We start from the raw sequence: 27,747 nt of genomic DNA, 5'->3' as shown, positions 1-27,747 counted from the left end.
TTGAAGTGTAGTTTTGTTTCAAGTGATAGTGCATTAACGATAAAGTTCAGTTTTCATTTGTAACTTGCTCTGTACGCATTCAAATAAGGAGGCGCCCTGCACTCGGTGAAATTATGAAGTAAGGACGGTAAGATTGCAACGCACTATGGAAACGGAGGCAAGTTTGAACCATGCAAAACCATGCAGGCAAGTCTGAGTATACCGATAATCGCCGCTCGATGGAACAGAGCAATTCCTCACGGTGAATGAACCCATGTGCTTTACGGTAAGCTTCCATTAGATTTCGCCATATTATATATGCATATTTTTGTACTTGTACTTTATTGTTACATACAAAATTACGAATGTCATGCATGTATGCTATATATCTGCGTCACGTGGTTGCAACATGCAATTATGACTGGTGGATACTGTATTTTAATCTCATAAGGTGTATGATTCCGGGAATCATTTGACAACATCTGGTATAAAATGCACTTCCCACCAGAGTCAAAATACCACGGCGGGTATCTGATTCCGGGAGTGATCGGATTTTAATCTGGTACCACATGGCATAAGATAACGCCAACCTATATTTCCAAATCATTTTAACTAAAATGGTGAACATCTCAACGCACCGTCGCCATAATTCATAATTTCGACCTCATTCAGTCACCACCGGGCAACAGCTGGCTCATCAGACTGACATCAATGTTCACCCGCTGCCTCTGCAGCGTTTGCCAATTTCTTTCCTAATCTGGTGCGCCGAGGTTCGGCGAGATTCACTGCAAACTTCTGACCTCGCCTCAATAGAGCCTGATTGAGAATATCTGCGAAAACGTCTCCACGCGTCCGCGTACCCGGCTGGCCTTTGATTGGTGTCCCGTCTTCCCTGTCCACCCCCCCCCCCCCCTCACCGGCCGGGGCTAGTTCAGCATCACAGACCTGGCTACAGGGAACAGAATCTAGAAAAAAAGTAAATTAAACTTTCGCTTTCATTTCTTAAAAAAAGGTTAAATATATATAACGATAAAAGATGAATTGATGAAACTCATCATCTGTGTGCCGAATCATTTCCGATGTGTTCAATGGAGCACATCGGTTTTGCTCCCCGACGGCTTTTGTCGTTTGTTGGCGATTTGGCGAAAGTTAATAAGAGAATCTCGGTACAAAACTGTAAAGCTGTCTCAACAAGATTAGTTTCAAAAGTGGTAGTTGACCGATGACAAGACAAGACGGCCGAGACGCTAAAAATCGCATACATTGAGTGACAGAGACGTTCGAACAGCATTACTGGATGACAGCAAATACGACAGTTTAATTGTGTGCCAGTCACCTGAAAAACTGCTTAGTGTGAGTAGCAACAAGCTCCACTTGGCATTAGATTCGACCTGTTCGGACCTTGGTCCGACCGAGTGTGGAAACGTTTCGGATTTTCCCCTCTCTCGTAGAGATCACCGTTCGCTCGAGCGGCGACGAGCCCGTCAGGATCGAGAGTCCGTCTGGAGTCGATTCAAGAGCCGGCGACGTCCGCCGCCTCTTATAGCCCCAGCCGAGTGAACGGAGGGCCGACTGAGAACGGGACCTGTTTGCGATGAACCTGATGCCACTCTGGGAGCTGGGGAGCACTGTCCGAGCTGGGGAGCGGCTGACGGGTGTCGCTGGGCTCTGACAGTGTTACCGTTACTTTTATCGTCACTGAGTGTCACTGTCACGCACTGGCGGATCCAGGCTTGCGTTTTGGGGGGGGGGGGGGCAACTCATGCAGGAGCCAAACCTAGGGTACCCCCAAATCCTGTTTTCTCATCGGATTTAGGCCACTTATTTTTCGTCACAGCCCTGACACTATGAATTCTTTTAACTAAAAAGAAAAATATATAAATGGTAGCCCACCCGACCCATGCCTTTATATTACTTTGTAAACACTTACCATTGTTTTTATCGACCAGTTAAAGGGACCCTCCCACCTTAACATTAGATTTGAGCTGAGATAGCCAAAATGGGGTCCCTGGCTCACAATTACCGGTTTCGGCACGCACTCACAACATCGAGAAATGCCTTAAATCGGAAATATTGAATTTCAAAATTGCAGCATTTTGATTCAGAGGGGCTAATGCTTTTGGATACCCCTCTGAATGTGTGACGTCAGCGGAGATCTAATGATTTTTTAATATTTTACACAGATAACAGTAGTACTACTGTTATCTGTGATATTTTACTAAAACGTTTGGTAGCATGCGGTGGTATAGGCTGCTTTGCGCGCAACAAATGCCGCACTTTCAAATAAAGTCGCTAGGAACAGCAGCGGATATCCCAAAAAGTAAACAAAAATAAAAGTCTAATCTCTTGAAAACCGGTGAATATTTTTCGATAAAATTTGGTAGATATTCGTTTTCGCCCTTTCTGAACCTAGCGACATCACTTTCATGCCAATTCATTAACTTTTTTGAAGGTGGGAGGGTCTCTTTAACCCGCTTCGAGTCAGTGCTTGGGTCCCTTTGCGGGCCGGGAGGTGGTAAAACAGCCCTGTCTAACTCGGCTCCTGGGCCACGCCCTGATTGAACTATGTTTCATTATCGTTTGGGGGAGGGGGAAAACGGGCCACTTTAGGCCTCTGGGAAGGGGGCATGGCCCTAAATGCCCCCTCCCTGGATCCGCCAGTGTAAGAAGAGACCATTGGAGCTGCAGTTGGGTACCTCAGACATCAGGGTACGTAGGACTCGCATGGAGATCTCTTATGCTATAGTGTACTGAAAGGACCCAAAGGAGCCTGTCTATATGGGCTCCCGGAGATAGACGTGGGCCCTCAGGAGCCCGCCAGAGCCCCAATGAGGGATAAGTGAGGGATACCAAGTGCCTGCAATTGCATATTGCATAAGCCATAACGCCTTTACAAATCAATATATTATGCATCAGTGGCAGATCCAAGGTGGGCCACATGGGTCATGACCCCCTTGGTGCCCGGGGGCACCACAGGCCTGTCAGGGGCACCACCGGCCTAGTAGGGGCACCACCAGCCCGCCAGGGGCACCACAGGCCTAGCAAGGGCACCACGGGCCTGTGAGGGGCCCCACAGGCTTGTCAGGGGCACCCCAGGTCTGTCAGGGACACCAGAGACCTGCCAGGGGCGCCGCCGGCCTCGCAGGGGCACCATGGGCCTGTCAGGGACACCAGAGGCCTAGCAGGGGTACCACAGGCCTTACAGGGGCACCACCGGCCTTGCAGGGGCACCTTGGGCCTGTCAGGGGCACCACAGTCCTGTCAGGGCCCAGGGGCACCAGCGGCCTAGCAGGGGCACCACAGGCCTGCCAGGGGCACCACCGGTCTAGCAGGGGCACCATGGGCCTGGCAGGGGCCCCACCGGCCTCGCAGGGGGCACCACCGGCCTCGCAGGCATCACGGCATCACGCAGGGGCACCTTGGGCCTGTCGGGGGCATCACGGGCCTGTTGGGGGCACTTTAGGCTTGTCAGGGGCACCACAGTCCTGTCAGGTCCCAGGGGCATCAGCAGCCTAGCAGGGGCACCCTAGGCCCGCCAGAGGTACAGCCCACCGCTAAAGTAATGTAGGGTTTTACCAAACTCAACGGTTGGCTTTGACTGGCGATTGTTTAATGCGAAGTGATTGAAAAGAAGATGTCAATAGCTAAAGTTGCAGCTGCAAGGGTGACGATACATATACCTAAGCTATATTCAAAGTTTCATTGTAGTCTGGTTAATCGTTCCTAAGCTTCAGAAGCAGAACATATCCATGACTGAAACCTCACATTACTTCTGCTGTGGACTATGCCACAGGCCTGCCAGGGTCCAGGGGCACCACAGGCCTAGCAAGGGCACCACGGGCCTGTCAGGGGCACCTCAGGCTCCCGTCCCCCCCCCTCCCCCCAGATCCGCCAGTGATGCCACACCACGCGAAACACCGCCAACTACCAGCTGCCGCGCCATAAACACGTGCCATCAACAGTATTTTTTTAAGGTCGACTCCGCTCGCGCAACTTTTGACTGACCCTCACTGCTACTATATTGCTTCCATATTATGCTGTGGAAAGCTTTACTTCACCAAGTGGCTAAAAACCTCCATCAAGGTATATTTTCTTAGCAAGTTTTCTGGCGTTTTGGGGGGGGGGGCCAAACAGGCCACTTTAGGCCTTTGGGGGGGGCCATGGCCCCCGTGGCCCCCCCCCCCTGGATCCGCCAGTGCTGTCACGTCATCATCACTATGAGAACGGCGGATAGCTTCCGTTGACGCTATTAGCCGCCACCTTTCCCACTAAAGACAAGAAAATTCCGGTGACCTGACCGGTATGACCAACGGTGATAGAAGAAACACCGACAACGAATGCATTCAAGAGTGCATGCTTCTGCTCAATAAATTGCATAGCATGACGATTTGCGTCAAGTTGTCTACAAGTCTTGCAGCTGTGATGCATTTGCTTAAAATTTGTGTAAATAAGGCATAGTAATTCTTGTTTCCGGAGTATCAAGTTGATTGAATTGAACAAATGTATGATTGATTAACTGGCACGATGAAATATATCACTGGAATTCCAACGAAAACTGTATTGCTATCAACCATCAGTGGCGACTTGGACTACAAACACGTTTCAAAACATTTTCCAAGCGCAAACCCTTGGATGGTAACCACCTTACTCTTTGTGGGAGCAGCTGAGCAGTTTGGGATGAGTCTGTCACACGGATTCTACTTCCTAAGCCTGGCTTTCGACTCGGAAAGGAAGACCGGCGAGGCATACTGAAAAGGACACGATCGGATGCCAGCAAAGATGCGATATTTATCTCCGTTAGTTGGAGACCATTTGCATAATGAAGAGCTAGCGCATTCAGTGCCACCATTCATAGAATGCTGATCAATACATTTCCATATATCCAGCTCCAATAAAAATGTTTACACTCAATCGCATCGACAGTCAGTTCGTGAATTGATACGGATTCTTACTCATGGTATTGGAGTAGGTGTGAGAAAGCACCCCTGCTCATTCCAAATGTTTGATAAAAACTTGATAAGCAGTGGACTAGGAGTAAATGGAATCGTTGTACATACAAAAATCATACAAACTGTGCATGGTGGGTGACTCAAAGTTATATTACATCTAAGAGTCAAATAACAAAACTTAGGTGCGAATTCCTGACGCATGGACATCTTGGTATGCCTCTGAACCTATCTGATGGACTATGTACGTTCGCTTTGTAACATTGGCATACTACTTTTTAACGAAATGCTCAGAACATGAGAAGAAATGTCTCCGTGAGGTGAGCTGGAATCTGTCGTCTTGATGGGTAATATTTCAAGGAATCAGCCGGCGGAATAGTCTGAGTCCGTGCCGAGCTGCTCACTCTCGCGTTATGAACGGTGTCCCCATATCATACCTTACTGCCCCGCTCAGCAGTGTCTCGCAGTCCCCGCACCATGCCTTGCGGAGCGGCTCTGTAGCAAGTGCTCCGCCGTTCTGTGATAGGGATGGGGGTTGTGGACAGTGGCGCAGCCAGGGGGGGGGGGGGTCAGAGGGTCAGCTGACCCCCCCGAAATTTCTGTCAGGGGCCCGCTCGAGAGAGAGAGAGAGAGAGAGAGAGAGAGGGAGGGAGGAGAGAGGTCCTAATCTAACCGGACGAGAGAACTGGCCCGGGCCCCCTGGGTGGATGGGGCCCGGGCCCCCCGTGGATGGGTCCGGGCCCCCCGGGAGAACAGGCCCCGGGCCCCGGGTGGACGGGGCCCGGACCCCCGGTTGGATGGGGCCCGGGCCCCCGGGAGAACTGGCTCGGGCCCCTGGGAGAACGGGCCCGGACCCCCTGGGTGGATGGGGCCCGGCCCCCGTGGATGGGTCCGGGCCCCCGGGAGAACGGGCCCCGGGTGGACGGGGCCCGGACCCCCGGTTGGATGGGGCCCCGGCCCCCGGGAGAACGGGCCCGGGCCTCCCGGAGAACGGGCCCGGGCCCCCGGGAGAACTGGCCCGGGCCCCTGGGAGAACGGACCCGGGCCCCCTGTGTGGATGGGGCCCGGGCCCCCGTGGATGGGTCCGGGGCCCCGGGAGAACGGGCGGGGCCCGCAACCCCCGTTGGATGGGGCCCCGGCCCCCGGGAGAACGGGCCCGGGTCTCCCGGAGAACGGGCCCGGGCCCCCTTTGTGGATAGGGCCCGCCCCCCCCCCCCCCGTGGATGGGTCCGGGGCCCCGGGAGAACGGGGCCCGGAACCCCGGTTGGATGGGTCCGGGCCCCGGGTGGACGGGGCCCGGACCCCCGGGTGGCCCCCGGGAGAACGGGGCCCGGGCCCCCGGATTGATGGGACCCGGGTCCCCTGGTAGACGGGGCCCGGAGCCCCGGGGGGACGGGGCCCGGATCCCAAGGTGAACGTGGCCCGGGCCCCATGTTGATAGGGCCCGCGCCCTCGTGTGGATAGGGCCCGGGTCCCCGGTTGAATGGGGCCCGCTAGGATGACCCGCTTGCTCCGCAACGCGAATAAGGTGTATTTTCGATCGGTGGGCGTTTGGTTGGTCTTGTGTCCGTGGGTTATGTATCCATTTCGGTCGATTGCTTTTTGACAGCTAAGCATTTTGGTTTGGGAAAAAATATCCATCGCATCGAGGTGCTGGTGTCTGATGAGCATGCGTTCTACTATAGAACATGTCATGTGTAGTTTATAACAAAGGTTGACGTAGGTTATTGAAAAATGAAGGCCATCGATGAGTTACTATGTAGAGGTTTGAAACATTTATATTTTTAAGAATACTGCTGCTCGTCATGCAAAAGCGATGGTTGGATTTTGGACAAAATTGAATGCCCTTTCCAACTATGCCATTTTCATTTGTCAAACGTACCAGGTTATGCAGTAAAACCCATGTAATTAAGTAAGTCATTAACAAATACCATTTTCTCCAGCTTGTTCCACCTTGTTTTTGATCAATTAGCTTTTCACAATTTTTCCATGCGAGGATGTGCATTTCTTTTGCCAACAGGCGTTGTTAGAACCAGCTCCGTCAAGCAGTCACCCGAAAATAGCATTAAGTCCCAAATCTGTCCGAAACGTCAATTTTCCAGCATAAGTGCCCTCACGGGTGCACGTGGCGCGTGCCATCCCTGCACCGCACACCATTCGATAGCCCTTTCGATTCTCTACACGATACTGTGTTCCCCGTGCCTATCGGGCCCACGGTTACCGAGATACTGCACGGGGACCGGACCAGTGTCGGGCAAATTTAGCCATTTTCACACGATTTTGCAAGCCGATTTATGCATGTATTGTAAAGTCTATGACCCGAATTTGCACTTTTGAAGCACGCGCCATGTGCTCGTTATCGATCCGATCGAGCTGAGACCCTCAAAGGCACGTTGCCCATCCTTGATCTATAAATCGTGAAAATTTCAGCGCACTAGGCGCAACGGTCTGGCCTGTACCCCGCGCTAAGTAACACCATGCCGGGACCTTGATAGCAGACAGAATCTACGTCACCACATCACCACACCACAACAAACCCGGCCCAAGGCAATACATGTCCCATATGAGCGCGTTAAAGGGACTATCCCACCTTTAACATGGGGTTTGAGTTGAGATAGCCAAGTTTGCGGCGAGGTTCAGAAACCACTATCTATCTAGGTTGCAACCCCCGCGGCCTCTTGGTGTTGAAGAAATTCGTTCCCTTCATTTGAAAATGGGCCTTGTACAAGGCCCTATCTTCAACATGGAGCGACCGTTAGTGTGACGTCACCTCGTTTAGTCATTCTGAGCCCTGTTCGGGTCCGCGCAAAATATTTTGCAGAGTGTGAAGTCACACATGCGATGAAGTCAGCCGCCTGGCTCCGCCCATGCTCCGCCCCCTCTCCGCCGGTTCGCAAAGCCGAGGGCCACGCGACACGCGGCGAACCGTGGCGCGGATGGACTGGTGTGTTTCGTTCAGTTACTAAGTAAAATGCGTTCAAATGTGGTTAATAGCAATGTGCCACTGAAAAGAAAGATAATGATACCAAAACAACACCATACTAACCACTTACAATAAGAAATATATGAGGGTAAACTTTAATCCGCGCCACTTTCGCCTCCTGCAGCTACTATTTTCTTCTTGCGCAAAACTGAAAGATTTTGCGCAAGCCTACGTCACACGTGTGACGTCATACGCCGAAGGGCGGAGCTTGGCACCCGACAGACCCCAACTGCGCATGCGTGGTGCAAAATTTTGCAATAGGATGCGCTGCCCGAACAGGGCTCTGATTTAAATGGGTTTGTTCGTTGAAAAATCGCTTAAAACTTGGTCTGAACTTTGTTGTGGTGCCTACAGAGTAAAAAGAATCAGCTTTATGACAGTAATGTGGCCTGGGGAAGGAAGCAATTTTGGGCTGTGACGTCACATATTTGAAAGTTTGTGTTTGGAATATGGGAAGCCTAAGATGTTTAATGAAAAATAAATGCCAGAACCGTGTTCCTGGTCATCCAATCTATAAAGTTGGGCACAATTTAACTGGTTTTAACAACATTTTAGAAGGTGGGATAGTCCCTTTAACCCTCGCCGGCACAGGCCATTCCAGCCATTTTGCGTCCTTCGACGGCACAAGGGGGAGGTTGGTACGACCCCCCGCGTTTGGCCCATGATCGAGCTAGAGCTTCGCGGAAATAAAACGAACGTGTTGCCCGTGACGAGAGTAAGCCGATGATACTCAATTTTAAGGTTCTTGGCCATTAGTTGACCTTCCAGGTCAGGTCAATGACCCAAAAATCGGGAAAATCGTGACCTGTTAGAACGTCGTAAAGTGTGGCTGCTATAGGGTTTTTCGGGGTGCTGATCACGAATAGTTATCATGTTAGTTTTGATCACAGATGATGTCTTTATGCATTTAGGTCAGGTCGGGTCAGGTCAGGTCAGGTCAACCAGTAGGGGTCCTGCCGGGTATTTGTAGTACCTACGTGTCAGCCGCCTCTAGCAGCTTCGTAACATGTTACGAAGCCGCAGGGGCGCCGCCACGGATTTTTGACTGGGGGGGACGGACTGACCGACTGAAAACCCAAAAGAAGACATTCTTACCGTGGCTTTTTCGGTCGGATGCATTCAACGTTTTAAGCAAATATGCCACTTTTAACATAGGGTTTTGAACTGAAGTAACGGTTTTGTAGGTTGAGCTGAGACGAGTTCAAATCAGGAGCTTTTATGGCCCAACGATCACCCTTGCCAAATATATCGGTATCGATTTTAGGTTTGAAGACTGAAGTCATTCCCATAGATTACACTTGGTCATTCTCTTACCGAGAAATCCATTCCCTTACGGAAAAATGCTAGCCAATCAACATTCAGCTGGTTTGAACTACGTACTATGCTTGGTCAACGCGCAATCAGCTTCCGCTGCAATATAGGTACCTTAGTAGCCTCTACGAAAGATGGAAAATAGTGATGTAAAAATAAATATAGAATCCTTTTGCAAATATTCATTACTTCCTGACCATTTTAAGTTTAAAAACTCATAAAACTGTGGCAAAACAACTGGTTTGAGGAAGGTAGTTTAGGGTATTTCCTTAAAGTATTGGCTATAGACCGCATTCCCACCGAGTACCTACCTACATATATATATACAAATCTGATGTCCGATTCAGTTTGGCACGGCAAAGCCTCGTGTTCTATCACGGTATAATTGCTGATGTATGCCACTAATATGATCGATAATGCATATTGCATAGATAATGCATATTGCATACCCGCGTGGGGGAGGGGGCGTTGTATAGTCACAAATCTCTCTTTTTGGTTTGTGCACGAATCGGCGCGTAGCGCCGCGAAAATTGGCAAAAAAACATCAGGCAAAACTGCTCCAAAATACGAATTTTGCAGACCGTGTAGCAAGTTTTTTGCAATTTTGCAGACCGTAACCAGAAAACCTTAGGTCAGGAAAACCAAGTCAAGTAGTCAAGTCGCCTCAAAGTTTTTTGGTCCTGTCAGCCGTATAGCTTATTTCTTAGAAGCTGGAAATTTAGTGTAGCGTGACTGCAGAAGTGTGGGGTCGGAGCGGGAATCAGTCGGAGTTGATTGTTTTGGCCAGTTTTGGCCAGAGTCGGAGTTGAAGTCTTCGAAAATGTTCGAATTTCGACTTCGAGGTCGGATTGGTGTAAAGTCATGTTCTTGGCTGGTTAGGCGAAATATATTAGGCCCGTGTTCGGCCAGCCGTGTTAGACGACACACGTTGATCATGAAATCAAAGATCGGCAGTTCCGCGATGACAGGTCGGATAGGAGTTGGAGATTTTGTTGGCCGAGGTGGCAGGGGTCAGACCAATGCAAGTAGGCCGACACCCCATATACTGAGTATCTAAACCTCCTGGACCCTCTCAGATTCGGCACCGTTCTATCTCTTCCATCCTCAGGACAGTCAAATCCTTCTCCTCCACGCCGCAACCCCCCTGCTCCGGGCTGGACGGGCAACTATCCCATGCAGGAATGGCTCCACTGGAGCTATAGTCCTTTGCCGGGTGCGGTGAGTGCCAGTGGACTGGGCTGCCTGTTCAATTGGTCGGATTCATCCCAGGTGGCTCACTGGGGTGGCTGCCCCGACCAATGTCTCCCACTAATTCTTTCATGCTTGCGGCTCTGAAATGGTCTCATTGGACCGAAGGGCCTAATCAAATTTCGAGTAGGATAGGGGAGAGTGGGGAAAGATGCCCAGGGTTTGACTATGTCATATATTATTTGAAAATGACGATCGGAAAGCCAAAACTTGGAGTTTCAACGGAAGCCGACATCATTTTTCTCCAAAAATATCACACTTTCGTGCCTGAAATATGATAACTTTTTTTGCTATCAAGCATTTTCCTGAAGAAGTGAAAGGGGGCATCTTACCCCACAGGGTGGAAAAGACGCCCCCTGGCGCTGGGTAAGATGCCCCCTGCACTAAAAGTGACATAAATAGGCACGTGAATCGCCTGAACGAATTAGTAGTCCCTTCGAGCCTGCAGTAGACACCAAACGTCATCGTAAGGGCCCTCAAAAGTAGTCGTAAGGGGCTTCAGAGGTCATCGTTAGGGCCATCATAGTCCAGCGTGGCCAAACAAGCCTCCGTGGTGGCGTTCGGAGACCACTGTGGGGCCCTTATAGGTCTTCATGATGCTTGAGGGCCCTCGAGCCCATCGTGGGGACCTCAGATGCCAGTGTGGCCCGTGGAGCCAACGTGGGAGCCCTCAAAGGATGTCGTGAGGGGCCATAGAACCAATAATGGGGCCCACAGAGGCCGTCGTGAGGGCTCTCAGAGTCAGATGCCGCCCAAAAAGTCGCTGTGTGGCAGGGCTGCGGAGTCGGAGTCGGAGTCGGAGTCGGAGTCGGTCGGAGTCGACAGTTGTGACCGGAGTCGGAGTCGGAGTCGGAGTCGATTTTAGAAACCCGAGCCGGAGTCGGAGTCGGAGTCACCGAAAATTTGTCGACTCCGCAGTCCTGCTACGTCTGCGGAGTCGGAGTCGGGAGTTGGAGTCGGTCGGAGTCGACAATTCTGCCCGGAGTCGGAGTCGGAGTCGGAGCTGGTTTTTGAAAGCCGGAGTCGGAGTCGGAGTCGGAGTCGCCGAAAATCCATCGACTCCGCAGCCCTGCTGTGTGGGCCGAGAGACCGGCATGGGGAGCACCCGACCGTACCGGACTCTCAATAGTCCCAGATCGGCTTTTGTCTCTCATCACAAGTATGTAATACATGATTTGACGGGCTGCTTGAAGGACAGCCTACGGATTTAGGGGGGCGTCTTTCCCCATCAGGACAGGGGGCATCTTACCCCAAGGTACCGAAGTAACATTAAATCAGCACAATTTGTTAGCCATAAAACTACACCGTGAAACAAACTGTTTGGGGCACAGTACACGCATGTTAATGTATCACGACTATAGCAAGGGACGCAAACATTATCTACCTTTTTTGATATTTTCAATGTTTTTACGCCAAAATATTTTTTGAAAGCAGCAAATAAAAACATGCAATCACCAGCCAGCCGTTGCCCAACTGAGCTTCGCAAATTTTTGTGCAGTTAACAAGGCAGACTTCTGCTTTACGCTAAGAACATTAATTTCCAGGTTCGATTCTTTGTTTCCCCGCTAGAGGGGGTGGGGCGTCTTTCCCACCCTGGGCATCTTACCCCACTCTCCCCTAACAACCAGTAAAACGTCTTTTAGGGCGACCAACGGAGCGAGGGTGGGGTGGACCTTGCACGTGCAAAATTGCGAGGGGATACCTACAACTAACTTGTGCACTGCACCCTTCTAACCGGTCCCTAACGATGTGCCAAATTTGAGCGCAATCGGCCTAGCCGTTCTCGAGATCTGGAAGCGGCACCCTGCACGTGCGCACGTGCAAAATGGGTCCCAACTGACTTTTGCACGGCACCCTACTAACCGGTCCCTAACCATGTATCAGATTTCAGCACAATCGGTTCAGCCGTTCTCGAGATCTGGAATCGACCCCTGCGTGTGCGCACGTGCAGCAGCACCCCAACTGTGGCACATGGATATGCATTGCCTAGTGGGTATACCTACCTACATGCCAACTTTCAGCGCAATCGGCCCAGTAGTTGCCGAGATATTGAAATTGTTACAAAACTGACACCTCTTCGCTTTTCACGTGGCACGTGCATATGGAGTCACTCACATGCATCGGGAATAGTCCGATGCTCGTTAGAAGGAATGAATCTAGTGCTACCCTACAAAAATTACCGCATGTACGTACCTAAATCGGTCAAGTGGTTGCTGAGATATAAGCCTAGCAAAAGCGTGACCACGGCATACTCAGAAATTTCCGTTAACCTACGAAAGACTACGCTCGCTTCGCTCGCTCCGTAATGAGTTTAGGGGGGGACGTCCCCCTTCCATTCTGAGAGTGGGGGGGACGCGTCCCCCCCGTCCCCCCCGGTGGCGGCGCCCATGTACGAAGGCACCAAAACTACTTCGTGAATGTTCAAATGGTTGCTAAATTCGAATTCAGCTCCAAAAACTAGCCTAGAAACATGTATAATTCGAAAAAGTACCGAGGTCATCATAGGTCAATGACCTGACCTGACCTTCAGGTGACCTTGACACCCACTCTAATGCATGGGAGCAGCATCAACTCACATGTTTGAACGCTTGAAACCACGAAAAGACTGCAAACGAGCGGCTAATGCGAGTCGGCATACGCCGAATCGCGATTCTGGCCAAACATGGTCTCAGTAGGTCACAGGTGATAGGTCATTTGAGTCAGGGTCATGCAATTTCTAGGGTAGGTGTAAAACTGATCAACGCGAGGGTACTGAAAGTGTTGTCGCGATCGGCCGCTTTTTACGCGAGTTATTCACGAAAACCCTTAGGGGGTTGCATCATACCCTCCCCCTGTGCCGGCGAGGGTTAAAACTTCTTGTGATCGAATTTACGTAATGAAGAAGGATAAAGGCACAATCTTCTACAGCAGCCAATAGATGACTTAGGACAGGCACATGGGACTACTTAAAATATTGTCCGATAGAAGCAGGCAACAGCTCCGTTAGCATATATGCTATGCATATTGCGGAAGGGGCACATTTCGGTCTCGAAAGATACGAATTCGTACCTCATAGTAACATATTTCTGTCATGGTCAATTCGCGTAGAAACTAGAAATTGAACACCGGGTGATTACCGAGCTATTGTTCTATCAAAATTTTCCCATTCAAACTCGCTGAGGGTGATCGTGTAGGTAAAGGGGGCCCGCTCAGCAGAATGCGTATGAAATATAGAAAGATTCTGAAAAATGGGTGGGGGCCCGCACACTAGGGGGCCCGCTTTGGAGGCGATGACCCCCCCCGAAACCAAATCCTGGCTGCGCCACTGGTTGTGGATCCTAGCACCCTTCTGCGTCTTCATACGCCCTGTATGGTGGTGATGTTCACCCTCTTAGCTAGTCTAGAGTCTGCATATTTTTTGTGTGCGGCCATTATGCCTTTTCTTTCTCCATCTCCTCTCTCTCTCTCTCTCTCACTCTCTCTCTCTCTCTCTCTCTCTCTCTCTCTCTCTCTCTCTCTCTCTCTCTCTCTCTCTCTCTCTCTCTCTCTCTCTCTCTCTCTCTCTCCATCGCAATTTGTCGTCCCGGGTATTGCAGGTATGCGCCCTGTCCACGGTCTAGTAACCACCGCCGCCGTATGACGCCTGAAACGTCAGCCGTCTGTGATGCTTCGGATCGACCGAGTTGGCTTAATAACCAGGCCACTGGCGCCGGAAAACGGCGACCAATTTCATTACCGATAGTGTATGAACGACAACGAAACGGCTCCGCGCAGCGCTCCGCGGAACAGGCGCCCACATTCGTGCCGGCACATCCATGCATTTAACGGCGGCATAACGGTAATTGCCTCGGCGGCAGACTCAAGTGAAATGACTGATGTCGAGACCCGGTAATATCATTTGATTGTCGAGGACTATTTGAATAGAACGCTCGCATTGGCACATTTGTTCAATGGCCATAACTCATTTGACGATGACGGAAAAGTTTTCAGTGAGCCGTTTTATACTCGGGGGGTCTTATATTATCGTGTCACACTAATCTAATAATGATAAGCATTGGCATAAATGTTGTCGTCCGATCATTGCGATCGCTGTGGTGTCAGAGAAATACATGAATGGGCATACATTCATGCAGCACACCGACCAAGCGCGTCGCTCAGTTAGCTAAATAAGGCTGCAAGCCAGGGCATCCCCCTTTCGAGTGGCTGATAACGGACGGATTGGTGCAGTCCGTAGCCCTCAAAGCACTCAAAAGTGCCGTTTTATGTACAAGTGTGTGTTCGTGCTGACAGATTGATATTCTACCTCTCACAGCCACCAGTTGATTGGAGTGATAGGGTGTGTCACTTAGCATGCCATCAATCGTAATCGTGTCTTCGGTAAAGGTGAGAACACAGGAACAGACTGCGTTTTTATCCACAGGGAAAGTAGCAAAGCTTCATGCTATTCTGTAAGCAGCTAGTGACCTGTGAGAAGTGGGACATTAGATTAAACTGACATACCTGCGGAGACGAGACAGCAGAATGTCAGGACGGTCACCGACGGTAGAGCGCCTGATCGGATCATGGTGCCGGGGAGGGCTGACACGGCACCACGAGGCAGAGAGAGGCGATCCTGTGTCAGTTTAACACTGACACCGGTGGGAGTGATGTTCCTGTGTCAGACTGACACTGACACCAGATGATATAGGTGTTTCCGAGTCAGTCCAATACCGGCTTGAGCTTATGGTGGTCGTGGACTCCGGACTCCGGATAGCTGGGCTGCCGCAAGTTGTGACCCTGAAAGAGAAGAGGCATGTGATTAACAGTGTCTCGCGTTTCGGACAAATTGAATGATAATTAAGAGGCCTAAGAGGGTAAGAGTGGTGTATCGTACATGCGTGTGCATAATTAGACGGCCAGCCACACGGGGTATAGCTGACTGCCTCTAGCTGTTCGGCAGGGAGATGGAACTTCGTTTAGGGTAGCGAAATGGAGGAGCATGGAGGAGGTTGAAAGCAATATATTGACGTAACAACGGCAGAACTTATTTAGCAATTACGTCGCAACAGTTAAAACTCAGTGGAAAGGTAAGTGTATTGTGTTTTGGTCGCATTTGAGAGATATTGCAAAGCCGCGTTTCACCGGTGTGATTATGGGAAATGTCTCAAATTTCAGAGGGGTGCCTTTGTGTATCTGCTGCGTCCGACAAGGGCAAATGTGACTGTGAATGATAGTCACCGACAGCCACGCCAAGATAGCCACTCATCCCGGGAAACTCGAAAATGAACACCAGTCACCAGGCCGTGGTGCACGGACGGTCCTCAACGGAGCACGAGAAATAAATGGTCGGCAACGGGGGCACTAAACGATCTGATATACCAGTATAACGCCTTTTGGGGCGACTAACGGAGCGAGCGAGAGGGTGGGCCTTGCACGTGCGAAATTTAGAGGGGGTACCTCCAACTGACTTGTGCACGGCACCCTACTAACCGGTCTCTAGCGATGTGCCAAATTTGAGCACAATCGGCCCAGCCGTTCTCTAGATCTGGAAGCGGCACCCTGCACGTGCGCACGTGCAAAATGGGTCCCAACTGACTTTTGCACGGCACCCTACTAACCGGTCCCTAACCATGTGCCAAATTTGAGCGCCATCGGTCTAGCCGTTTTCGAGATCTGGAATCGACCCCTGCACGTGCGCACGTGCAGCAGCACCCCAATTCTGGCACATGGATATGCATTGCCTAGTGGGTGCCTACCTACATGCCAACTTTCAGCGCAATCGGCCAAGTAGTTACCGAGATATTGCAACAATTACAAAAGTGACACCTCTTCGTTTTGCACGTGGCACGTGCATAAGGGGTCACCCACATGCATCGGGAATAGTCCAATACTTGGTAGAAAGAATGAAGCTACCCTACAAAAATTACCGCGTGTAAATCGGTCAAGTGGTTGCTGAGATATACATAAGCCTCGCAAAAGCGTGACCACGGCCGGCCGGCCGGCCGGCCGCTCATACTCAGAAATTTCCGTTAATCTAAGGAAAGACTACGCTCGCTTCGCTCGCTCCGTAATCATGAAATGTATAAATTTAAGTTAAAAAATATACAAGTCTGGAATGTAAGAGAAATCATCCAAAGAAACATGTACCCGCGCGTGCGTGTTCATTTGTAGATGTTTTATGTACCTACTATATAGTAACGCAGCTCCCTGTGCCACAATTGAGTTATTGTCGATTCCTGCACCGCCATGCGCTCGGTGAATGCTGGCGGAGGCTGGACGCATCTAGTCTTTTTGTGTCGCCGTATTCCGTCACCTCTGGCTGTGTCACGGAGTTACCGACAGCTGCTCATCAGCTGTGTACAGGTTTACCCGAGTGGAAGTCTTCTGTCACCCCGGAGACTATTTCTCGTCCGGCAATCATTCTGGGCAATATGGTCGCGCACTCGACACATTGGCACTTGGTATAATGAGATCCTATAGTTCTTTCTACAATAGTTTGTCATTCTATCTTCAATGTGTTGCATGTTCATCTGCGCTTCTCAGTGCAATTTTCTATTGCAACAGCAAATTTTATTTCAGCGCAAATTTCAGCGATTTCAAATAACTTATGTCCAGATATTCGATGGAAAGCCGCTATTCAGTTGATCCCATAAAAAAGACTTATATTTCGGCTGAGCTTAGTTGACAGTGGGTGTTTTTTTCTGGCTGTAGCTATAAATATGATTGATACACCCAGGCAACTTCTTAGATCTCACAGACTGGCCATTCAACTAATAATCTTTAGACACGGTGGATGTGACGCAAACTGACCCGCAGTGTTGTGTAGCATCATGGGATTAACGGTAAAACTGTTTGGACATGTTGAATTGGTGACTCAAAACTATTGCTTTTCATCATGCAGTGTAAGGGTGCATAGGCATCAGCTGCATATCAAGTTGTACTGATCTCAGGCAGCTTTTGCCAAATTGTCAGGGAACTCAGATTTGTTTTTCAATAGAAAAACACAATTCTAAAGAATAGTGTTTTAACTATTGACAACAAACCTTCGGTTACCAAAATACAGCAGACTAATTTTCTAGCGAGTTTTTATGTAAATGGTAAATCTAGCTTAGCTCCTGTGTATCAAGAAAATAACAGATAACCTACATTTTTTCTGACTTAATTTCATTTTCGACCTAAATCAACATTAGCAAGCTCACTTAGTCAATCGTGTGAAATCATTATAAGCGTTCGTTTCAGCACAGTTGACAGTCAGCAAAGCCAGGCGGTCAGCAGGATTCGACGATTTAACGGGATTGGCGATCAGAGAGATCAGGCGATCACATGGACCAGGTCGTCAGCGGGTCCAGGCGGTCAGCAAGATCAAGTTATCGGCAAGACCAGACAGTCAGCGATGTCACGTGGTCTATTACCTGTCGTCGAGCCGGCGTTGGCCTCTCAGCAGATCTGGTGGCTACCTTATGATTCCGTCTGTGGGCCTCTGGATTTCCGTGCAGTGGTTCAGCCCTCCACTCCAAAATCAACGACAGCACCCACTCCACACACGCGTTATTATTTCAGTCCGCGGACAGCAAAGCATCACCCAAAGAGACACCAAGTGTCCAAGCTAACTACATGCAGTCCAGGAAGTCAGGATAAGTCACAATGTTCTACAGTGTCCAGACTATCACACGAACCGTTGCGGGCCCCAGCCGAGCAGCACGTGCCAGGGTCGGGTCCTCGACGCAGAGCGGACCCTCCCGTCGGTTCCGACGCTGCCCGTCGACTGACTCCGCGTCGCTTTCGACGGGAGGTCCGAACCTGCCGACCGCGCGCGTCACCACCGGCGGCGGCACCGGACACGGTCGGAAGCAGGGAAGAAGGGGGGGGGGCAACAGGAGCTACGGCAGGAGGGAAAAGGGAGCTGAGCTACACCAGAGGGGAGCTAGAGCGGAGGAGACAACGGGATTTGCAGCAGAGATGGACTCCGTAATTAGCTACAGAGAAACAAAAATTAACTGCAGCAGTGAGGGGGCTGCAGCTACTACAAGTAAATCAAAGAGGCCCTGTAGGATAAACAGCCAAAGCTCCACCTTCCACAAGGTCAGCCTCAAAGAAGAAGAGCACCAGCAGACAGCATTTGATCCCGATAAATTAGCGGCGCGGTTTTTGTTCGCTCACTAACCGAGAGAGGGAGTGGTGGTTTATACGATTGCCTTCCCGTTTTGTCTCAAATTAAGCTAGGACTTCGCGAAAACGAGTCAGTTGACCACTGTTGAACAAGGCTGATCAATGGAAGCTGCTTTAACCCACGCTCCAGAGGCGGTCTCAGCCAACTTCGCCATAGTGGGGGGAGGGCATATCGTACCACCCACCTCTAACTCAAAAACTAAGAGGGCTAGGAAGACGCGGTTAAAAAGCAGTCGATAGCTCTCAATGCGTAAGATTGAAAGTATTTGAGTCATTTTTTATCTTAGAGCAATATTGGGGTCACCAGAGGTCATCAAAGGTCAAAATTTGCCAAATGTCATTATATTTTTCAGAAAACATGCCGTTATGTCAGGCACTATGATAGCTAGAAAAACGCATGGAGAGGCACTCGATAGCTTTTGAACTTTTCCTTTGATAAGGTCATCATCAAAACTGACTTCAGGTTAACGGTTAAGCCTCCATAGATCAAACATTGTGAAAATAGCTGTTTTGGGATAAAAAATCACGAATAACTTTTGAACCAGCAAAAATGAACAATCGGCAATGGCACTATCGTGTTTCTCTCCTTCAGACGCTTCGAAAAAGAAAATATATTTTAACCTGGAAAGGTCAAGGTCAAACTTTGACCTCAGGTCAAGGTCACTTAGTGACCCAAATAGGTCATGTTGCATATCATTTGATGCGTCTCGACAAGACAAACACCATTAGGCAATCCCCAGTGTTCTATCTCTTTCCAATCGAGAGTTATTGGCAAACATCTGTTTGTAGCCGCAAATGTCCTCGGATGACCTTTCTAGAGGCTATCAGCAAAAAAGACATCTTAGTCGTCACGGCTGGTCCAAATCATTTTGATTCTGAAATATTTGGACTGTTCCTATGCTTACGCACGGATCTAGATGCATTTCATTTTTCTCCATTGACTTATAATGGAAAGGTCACGCCACCATCTCTTTTGTGTGTGTGTGATCGAATCAAATACTAAACCATGCAATGGAATGATTCGAAATACATTGAACTGAACTGGCCTGACCTTAAGTCACGGATATAAAAAAAAATCCGAGATATACAAATTATAGGTGCCCATAACATCATGCAATCCACCAAGCTTAAAGCCTCTCTGACGAACACTGCAGGCTGGACATGATCGCAAACTTTTTTAGGCTTGGTCAGTTTACTTGACCTGGTGACCCGACCTGACATGACCTCGGGTCAAAAATTTCATGCATTGTCCAAAATTGATGAACAGAAAGCTACTACAACCGGCGCGGCGCTACGCGCCACGTTTTTTTTTTATTCACACGCAAAAAAATCGCGACAGGGTGGTAACATATGCCCCCCCCCCCACACACTGGGACGAAGGTTAACTTAACCCTCGTCGGCCGACGGGGGGCGGGTGCCGCCCCCCCCCCCCCCCATAGGGTTTTTCGCGATAGCTCCGAACACGCTGGCGATAGAGAGCTGAAACTTGGCATACCTGACCTTTGATTCAAGCCGGATCTTTTGACATCAACCGCATTTTTGGGTCAGGTCAGGTCACTGACCTATGAGTTTATGACGTCATAAGTGAACCTCTGCACGGTCCTCAGATGTCGCAACTTCGCAACGCCCTCACTGCCAGAGGAGATGTCACAGGGAAATGAAACTTGGAGGATCTAGTATCCATTATGAGTCTCACAACTTGTATATCTCGGATTTTTCCTAAAGGTCATATGAGGTCAGGTCATTTTCGTGACCTCACCATTATAAGTCAATGGGGAAAAATGAAAACTGCTATTCTGGCGCCGGGAACGATCTCCAACTATCTCAAGCACACAGAATCGTGATTTGATGCACTCCTTGCAAGGTTAGATGCGTCACTTTTGCAATGTTGACCTTGCATGACGTCATTTATGACGTCATCAAGGTCATATTAGTTTTTCGTCAATAACTCCCGATCAAATTGAGCTAGTGAGTCGAGAAAGCCACCAATGGAATCAGGAAGACCTGCCGAATCGAATGATATGCGACATGACCTCTTTCGACCAACTTCGTGACCTGGGGGTGCTGACCTGACCTTGACCTGAGGTCAACACCCAAAGTTGACCTGACCCGAACAAAAAGTATATCATTCGACGCGCCGGAGCGAGGCGAACACGATGCTGCCAAAATCGCGGCTCTGCGGCCGTTTTTGCGAAGTTATTCACCAAAAACTGAACCGTACCTTTGGGCACTTGACCTGACCTCAGAGGTCACCGGTTGACCTAGGACCTTAAAATCGGGTACCAATCTCTGCGTCTCGTAACGGCGCACACGCTCGTTTTTCCCGCGACGCGCTAGCTCCCCCAGGGGCGAAACGGGGAGGGGCGGCCACGTGGCTACCAGCAGTTGCTGTCGCTGCCGCCGCGGCGCCACCAGCGCTGGAAGTGTCTTCACCTACCGCTGACGTCACGATCACGCGATCGCTGGGCAGAGGTCACACGATTGTTGATCGGTACCGCCAAGATGGCGTCAGGGGGGCTTGGCCTTGGGTGCACAGAGACATTATAGGTCATGCACGTGGACAGGTCTATGAACCAACAAGATGCGACTTGCGAGGCTAGCAGTCTGGTGGCAGCATAAGTCGTAACTCCCTGAAATGCGGCACGAGCATAACTGCGTATACGGTCGGTGATACTGTCGGGCCGTCGGCCGTTGGAGAGCTCTGGCCTGAGCAATAATGGCCGACGCGCAACCCTGTCCTAGGGCCAGTCGGTCTTGGTGGCCAGTAGGGCGGCAGCGGAAATGCAGGATACGACCCACCTTATTTGCGCCTAGGGGCAATCTGCAATCGTCGGCAGGCAGCACAAAGATGTTCCCTCTGTGATGGTTTGTCAGCAAAGGGAAGGGTGCAGTTCGTGGGGCGCCGCCGCCTGTGGTCACTTCCACAGTGTATATAAATAGTCACTTCCACGTCAGTGCAACTGCAATGTCTGGCCGACCGCTAGGTGTCACTGGGTGTTTCATATGGGTCATGGGTTCACACGATGCCGCCGCCGAGTACGTACGGGCGTTTGCGGCGCCGATGTGTGTATGGCTGTGGGCCTCGCCGTTCTAATGAATCTTACAGTCTCATCCGATCCAGTAAGGTGCCAAAATTGACCTGATCTCACGTCACCAATATCAAAATTCCGAGACATACATTTTATAGATAATGTTGCTCTTATCAATCGCTGAAAGTTTCAATGCAATCGATCAATCGGTGTGGCTATGACGCCAAGTGAGGTGAGGTCACTTGGCGTGACCTGGTGACCTGACCTAAGGCGACCTGGGTCTGAAATTTTCACAACATGTGCGGAAAAGATGCACGAACAGGTTTGCCTTTTGAAATATCTGCGAAAAACCGCGGCAGTGGTGTTCAAACACCCCCCCCCCCGGCCCGGCGCGGGTTAAATTGTTGCCATGAATACGTGTAAATATCGAATAACATGATTTCTGAGTGCAATCGTCTTCATTCCGTTTCCTAAAAGTGTGATTTTAGTCCTTCCCAGCTCGTCGGCCTTACCGCCGAGGAAATATTGAGCATAGAGGGAGAAGGGGAAGACTGGGGCTATAGTTTTCCCCTTGGGCAATGGATCACTGCGGGAGTCCACCCCCGCCATTTGGGAGTTCGATCGGGGAGCGCCGATTCCCACGTGGGCAGCGCCGAGAATCGACCTTCTCCAGCACACACCGCAGACCGAACAAGCGCCGCCACTTACATATTACAGATCTCTGCATTTCTTTCAAAATGTGTCGAAATCTTTCCCATGGTGCAGCTTGCAGAATAAAGAGATCCCGGTACAGAAGGTTCGAACGTTTCAGCGCTCGATGCATGAAACTCCTGATGGGGATAGTTTACAGTTGCTGCGGCAATGACTGGCGAAAGCAGCCGTAGCCGGTTGAAGCCAGTGAGAAGAGTCGTTCTTAACTTCACTTAACTTCACTTGGCACGCTCACCTTTCCTTCATGAAATACATAGCTGGTATCACGACCACTTATATATTTATTTTTTTTTTGACAAAAGGTAAAGATAATGACTTCACAAGAGCTCATCCAAAGTTCGGACTCGTTCTGATTTTCGTTCCGAGTTCCGATTCAACTGTTGATAAAATGTTGTATGTAAATGGACACCAAATGTGCCTGCCTGCAACTAGCTAGATAAATCGACTCCCACCTATCATCTGCGATGTGAGACTGTTAGTGCAAAGGTGAAAACTATCGTAAGTGCATTGCTCGGATGTTATCTCCAGTAATTATCGCTCGCCAATTAAGTCGTAAATGTTGACTGATGCACTGTTCTTTGAAATATCCGGCGGTAGTGTTATCTAACTTCTGCGTAAGATCATAAACTGAAAAAGGGTCTCTCGAGCTATTCTGCTCCCTAGATAAACTGGAAATTCGCGCCTTTTTGTCAGCTATTTGAGTGAACGTCTCTCGTCTGAGAGCATTTATCTGCTCTGAGAGCTTTGGTGCTATTTATTTTCCGACCATTAAGAGGAAGCCAAGTTAGCAAATAAGCTCAGACGTCATTAAAAGTTTTCGTCCATCGCCTCGGTCCGGACCAAAGTTGCTGCGCTGCGCAGAGTGCCTCGTGTCAGGCTCGGTTATTATCTGTCACAGACACTCAATGGCTGGGAGTGAGGCATCAGGACGGTCATCGCCCAAAGCTAAAACACAGAAGCTGCGTTACACATTTATCGATCCAGTGCTTCCCTACCTGCCAGGCTGATACATACATACAAGACTCGGTTGGTAATAATTATAGCATAACATGCGTCCGTTCACGCAACTTCCAGAATTACAACCCTTGCAACAGATTTTCCAGTTTTTCCTTTTTGTAAGACTGCGCGTTGTTTTGCAGTTCTCCTACGAAGAACCACTCCTTTCCTCCGTTTGTTGTGATTTGTCCAGATCTCGTCGGCGCAGCGGTCCACTATGCAATTTGATACGGACGCCGCCTCGAGCGCCTCGCAATGGCGAACCGATCCGGTAGTAAAGTGGGGGAGTGATGCGTTCGGCAGACGACAGGAAGAGAACGCATTCGCCAGCAGGCAACAGGGCGGGAAGGTCGTAGCTCTGGAGATAGACGGTCGAGGGCTCGTAGCTTCATCACTTAAGCCAGAGAAATAGTGGCTAACTGACAGTATACGTGAAGAAGGTTTAACCCGCGCCCTGGTGGGGTCTGTTTATAACGTGACCTGGTGGGGGGGCTATTTTTTGCCCCCCCTCGTATCTCAGAAACTACTGGACGGATCCGCAAAATTCAAACGGCGTTCGAAAGGCCTGTCAAATTTGTCGAAGGAAACCAAATTTCATTGACCTCGGGGTCACCGATGACGTCACAGGTCAGGTCAAAGATGAAATGTTTCACCGTTCACGGGTCTTCTAGGGAATGCGCTATAACACCGAGGAAAACGCATTTTGTCGAGAATCAGCGATAGGGCGTCAGTTGCCTAGTAGATATGTTGCTATTAGAGGTCACTGACAATACCCGGTCAGGTCACAGGTCAGGTCACCAAGGGTCACGGGTCAGGTCACATGAACCCAACTTTACTAAGGTTGTGTGATGCATGTTTTACGGCCAATTTTTCATTTCCAACTCAATGGTGTTGGTTATAAGACTATCAGGTACGGCTTAGGTCACTTTCTGGTGAAGTGCAGGTCAAGGTCAGGTCAAGGTCAGGCCAAAAAAGGTCAAATTTTAAAGTTGATAGTTTTGCATAAAATGGGTATTGATTCGATGCAGCTCGTCACGGGGAGTCTAATGGTGGTCTTTGTTTTGCTCTACGGGGTCTAGAATGGCTAAAAATTGAGTTTGAAAATTTGACGTCATCAATTTTGAACAGTTTTTTCGCTATAACTTCGCCAAAAAAAAGAGGTATCAATCTCAAATTTGGTATGTGGATGGAAGGCGGTAAGGACTATCACATATATTCCGGTTTTTGCGAAATTCAAAAAACTTTTTTGGATTTTTTGATTATTATATCCAAAAAAATATTTTTTGATTTTTGGGGGTCAAAATCCAAAAATTTCAAAAATCCGAGATAGCAGTTTTGTAGCCCTGTTCATTCTACAGCTTTTATGTCTCTAACATTTTTCTGTATTTGCAAAGCTATAGGCCTGACAGCGCGAAACCCTTTTTTGGGTCGAAAACGGCAGAACATGACGTCACTCTGATGTCATTTCCGGCCAACCTATCATAGCCTTTGGAAAAATTTTTGGTCACAATGTGTAAAATTGATGTCCGGGAGGGTACTGAAAGTTTGGTGACGATCGGCGCAGCGGTTCTGGAGATATATCGAAAAGTCTAGAGGGGGGCAAAAAATAGCCCCCCCCCCCCCACCAGGTCGCGGGTTAAATCTGGATTCGAGCAGTGAGCAGTGACTTACAAAACATTACCAAGTAAACGGGATTTTCATTTCCATTGCGAGGCCGTGTCTAACTATTTTCATGGATTGCTGACAGTTTTACTATTTCGTTGTTATTCTAGAAAAATAAAGCCATAGTTCGCTTTTGTTTAGCTTGCCAGTACTCGACTTTTGACTCGACTTCTCGAGCCTTACTGTAGGACTTTCCTATGAAAGTATGCAAGTGCTTGTATGCAAGTGTTGGATCCTTCTGAATTTGGAGCAACAGCTCTCGGCAAATATACAAATGTGTCTTACCACGCCATACATATGGTATTTGAATGGAATGATATGCAAGTGCTTCCATGCCATAATATGGATGGTAATATGGAAATGAAAGCATTAGTAAATGTAAAGGAAACGGAGCAGATGTGGTTATTGGGAAAATTCGAATCATTTTCGAGCCATAATCGAGACAAAAATTAATCATAGTGTACATAACTTATATCATTTGGGATCCAACGAGACGTATGCAATATGCATACTAGTGCCATTGGTCCCACAATTACGTGCGAACTCTTGTATGACCTGTTCATATATCATATGTCTGTCACGTTCAAACGTTGTGACCATTTGTTTCATTGCCGACGGGGGAATATCCAGCCAGTAGACCGGCACAGCTGATTGCTAAAGCATGCACCGGGATAATGCAATAAAACCGACTTTGTAACCGAATTAGGGAGTGTCGGCGCCGCGGGCCGCGCGCCGCCCCTGCGCGGAGCCAGTACAAAGGGGACGCCTGCCGTCCCCACACTGCCAGGTGGCAGACCAATCCCCAGCGGGATAGACCATTTTCCCAGCCACTGAGCCGACCCGAGCCCTCCAAATCGCGCCGAACACCGCCGGCGCTCACCATTGTTGTCGCACAATTGAGTTGGCAGAAGGTTTCATTACCAGTCAAATGGTAATCCCGTGAAACCCCCTAATGTGTTATTTACTTATGTTGAATAAGCAAACTGTTGTGCACTGCATCTGGCCAGAAGGTCAGACAATTGACTTGCTTTAGAGTTGTGAGAATGTGTCGCAGTGTCGCACACACATGCACCGACAAAATGGTTTACCTACCCGTGAAACTGCCAGTTCTGTTAAGCGTGGTTTCGTGTGGAATGGTTTTGTGGTAGGTTTCAGTGTGTTTTTAGTGAATTTAGTGTGGTCTTTAGAACAGTAGATGCAATGTTTTTTTTTTGCGGAGTGATGTGACTTGTGAGCCATGCAGCCCTATCACCACTCCGCCAAGCTGGCGCCAGTTACCCACAACGCTTTTGGGCGATAACCCCCAGCACATTCATCATAAATTCGACTATGTCGGTTTGCGGCCGCCTGTCTCTGCGTGCCATCACCGCAGTGCTGGGTTAATTACTGGCGTGCCTCCTAAATGGCGGGACACTTAGCTGATTGTACGTCAACACACTGAATAAGTGACGAATTCAAACGCTGCTGGGCTCGTGTCAAGTGCCTCTGGGCTTGATTCGAAATGGAATGAGCTAATTCGACTGCTCTAGTAGTTATAAAGCGGTGGACAGTTCATATGTGGTAAGTGCCTGGAGCGCGGTGATTGAAGCACGCCTAGACAAATGCGACTACATTGCTGCATATTCTGTCAGTAATCAGGTAATCGTCCTTTGGTGCTGTTCCGTTTTCCGCCTAACTATTCAGTGGATCGTAAGCTGGAACAGATAAGACGATGCGAAACAGAGATAGCATGGCTTGGCTCAGTTTGACCAACTCAAGCTTGCCTTGGAGACGACTTTTTTACATTCAGATAATTTTAGACGCGCTTTTTTGCAATATTTGATCCCGTCGCTACATGACAATATTGCATGCTGATTGCAGACGTCTTCCAAAGAGAATAAAGCCATCGCTTTGAACTTGGCCTGTATTACTTACCTTCTTTATTGTGACGGACAGTCTCTTTCATAGTGATAAAGTATTAAAAGGTGTTCTCATTTTTAGATGCCTTATCAATATTGAATCGTGCCTCAATTAAACCATTCCCTCCCTTGATAGTCACTTTCACATCTCTCGTCACTCTAATTTGTCGTCGTTCGTTTGGGGCCGGCGTCCGTTGGACACTTGTGGACTATATGGGACGCCTCGCCATCAATACCCAGAGCGGGTGTGCGACGTGTCCGTTGCCGTCGCGTCGGTCGGCGTCGTTTATCACCTGCGGCGGTGACGGCGGACGCGCCGGGTCGCGCTGGAGCGTGGCGGGACGAGCGGTGACGGGCCGGGGGCGCAATGGTGCACAGTGAGCTGTGGACAGGACACCCAAGGACTATAGTAAGACGCTTGGAAACACTGGGATGGATTTATAAATTAGATAAACACCACCGCTATTTACAATCACCCTATGGGAAAGGAGGGTACGAAGCTATATCAGCATCGCCTCCTCTTTACAGTCCGTCAGTGTGAGTTGGGTCACCGGCGATCAACGGCCGTCGAGTCTGATATTGGCCGGCGCCTTTCCACACCACTGACTCCCGTCGTGCCACGGCAGTCAAAGGTAGCAGGTGGCACGTGATAGGCGGACGGCTGGTGGTGAGCAGCCAACCGCAAACACCACGTGCGATTAAACACCCCTCTCGTCATCCAAAGGCGAGCAATGCCGCACGCACACAATATTACGGGACTCATAATGGAAACAAAGGCTAACTCAAAGCAAACGAGGGATGACCGGCCGGGAAAGAGGGTCGGTCTGACTCATAGGCAGGGTTGTATACGACTCAAT

The 27,747-nt window shown here is 49.5% G+C and overlaps 1 protein-coding gene across 1 annotated transcript in view; it reads right to left on the bottom strand.

Annotated features, from left to right (window-relative positions):
* LOC122390126 (protein amalgam-like) overlaps positions 1-21,542 on the bottom strand; it is a 71,838-nt gene extending 50,296 nt beyond the window's left edge. Inside the window, exons 1-2 of the mRNA XM_043382797.1 lie at positions 21,394-21,542; positions 14,947-15,222 (exon numbers count right to left, since the gene is read on the bottom strand). Coding sequence (XP_043238732.1) covers positions 14,947-15,010 — 64 coding nt within the window. The 5' untranslated portion in view covers positions 15,011-15,222; positions 21,394-21,542. The remainder of the gene's footprint in view (positions 1-14,946; positions 15,223-21,393) is intronic.
* Positions 21,543-27,747: the final 6,205 nt, after the last annotated feature.

This window comes from Amphibalanus amphitrite, unplaced genomic scaffold (genome assembly GCF_019059575.1).
Source record: "Amphibalanus amphitrite isolate SeventyFive unplaced genomic scaffold, NRLGWU_Aamphi_draft 000383F_arrow, whole genome shotgun sequence".
Lineage (NCBI taxonomy): Eukaryota > Metazoa > Arthropoda > Thecostraca > Balanomorpha > Balanidae > Amphibalanus > Amphibalanus amphitrite.
The sequence above is the reverse complement of the archived record's forward strand: the minus strand, read 5'-3'. Positions and strand labels throughout refer to the sequence as shown.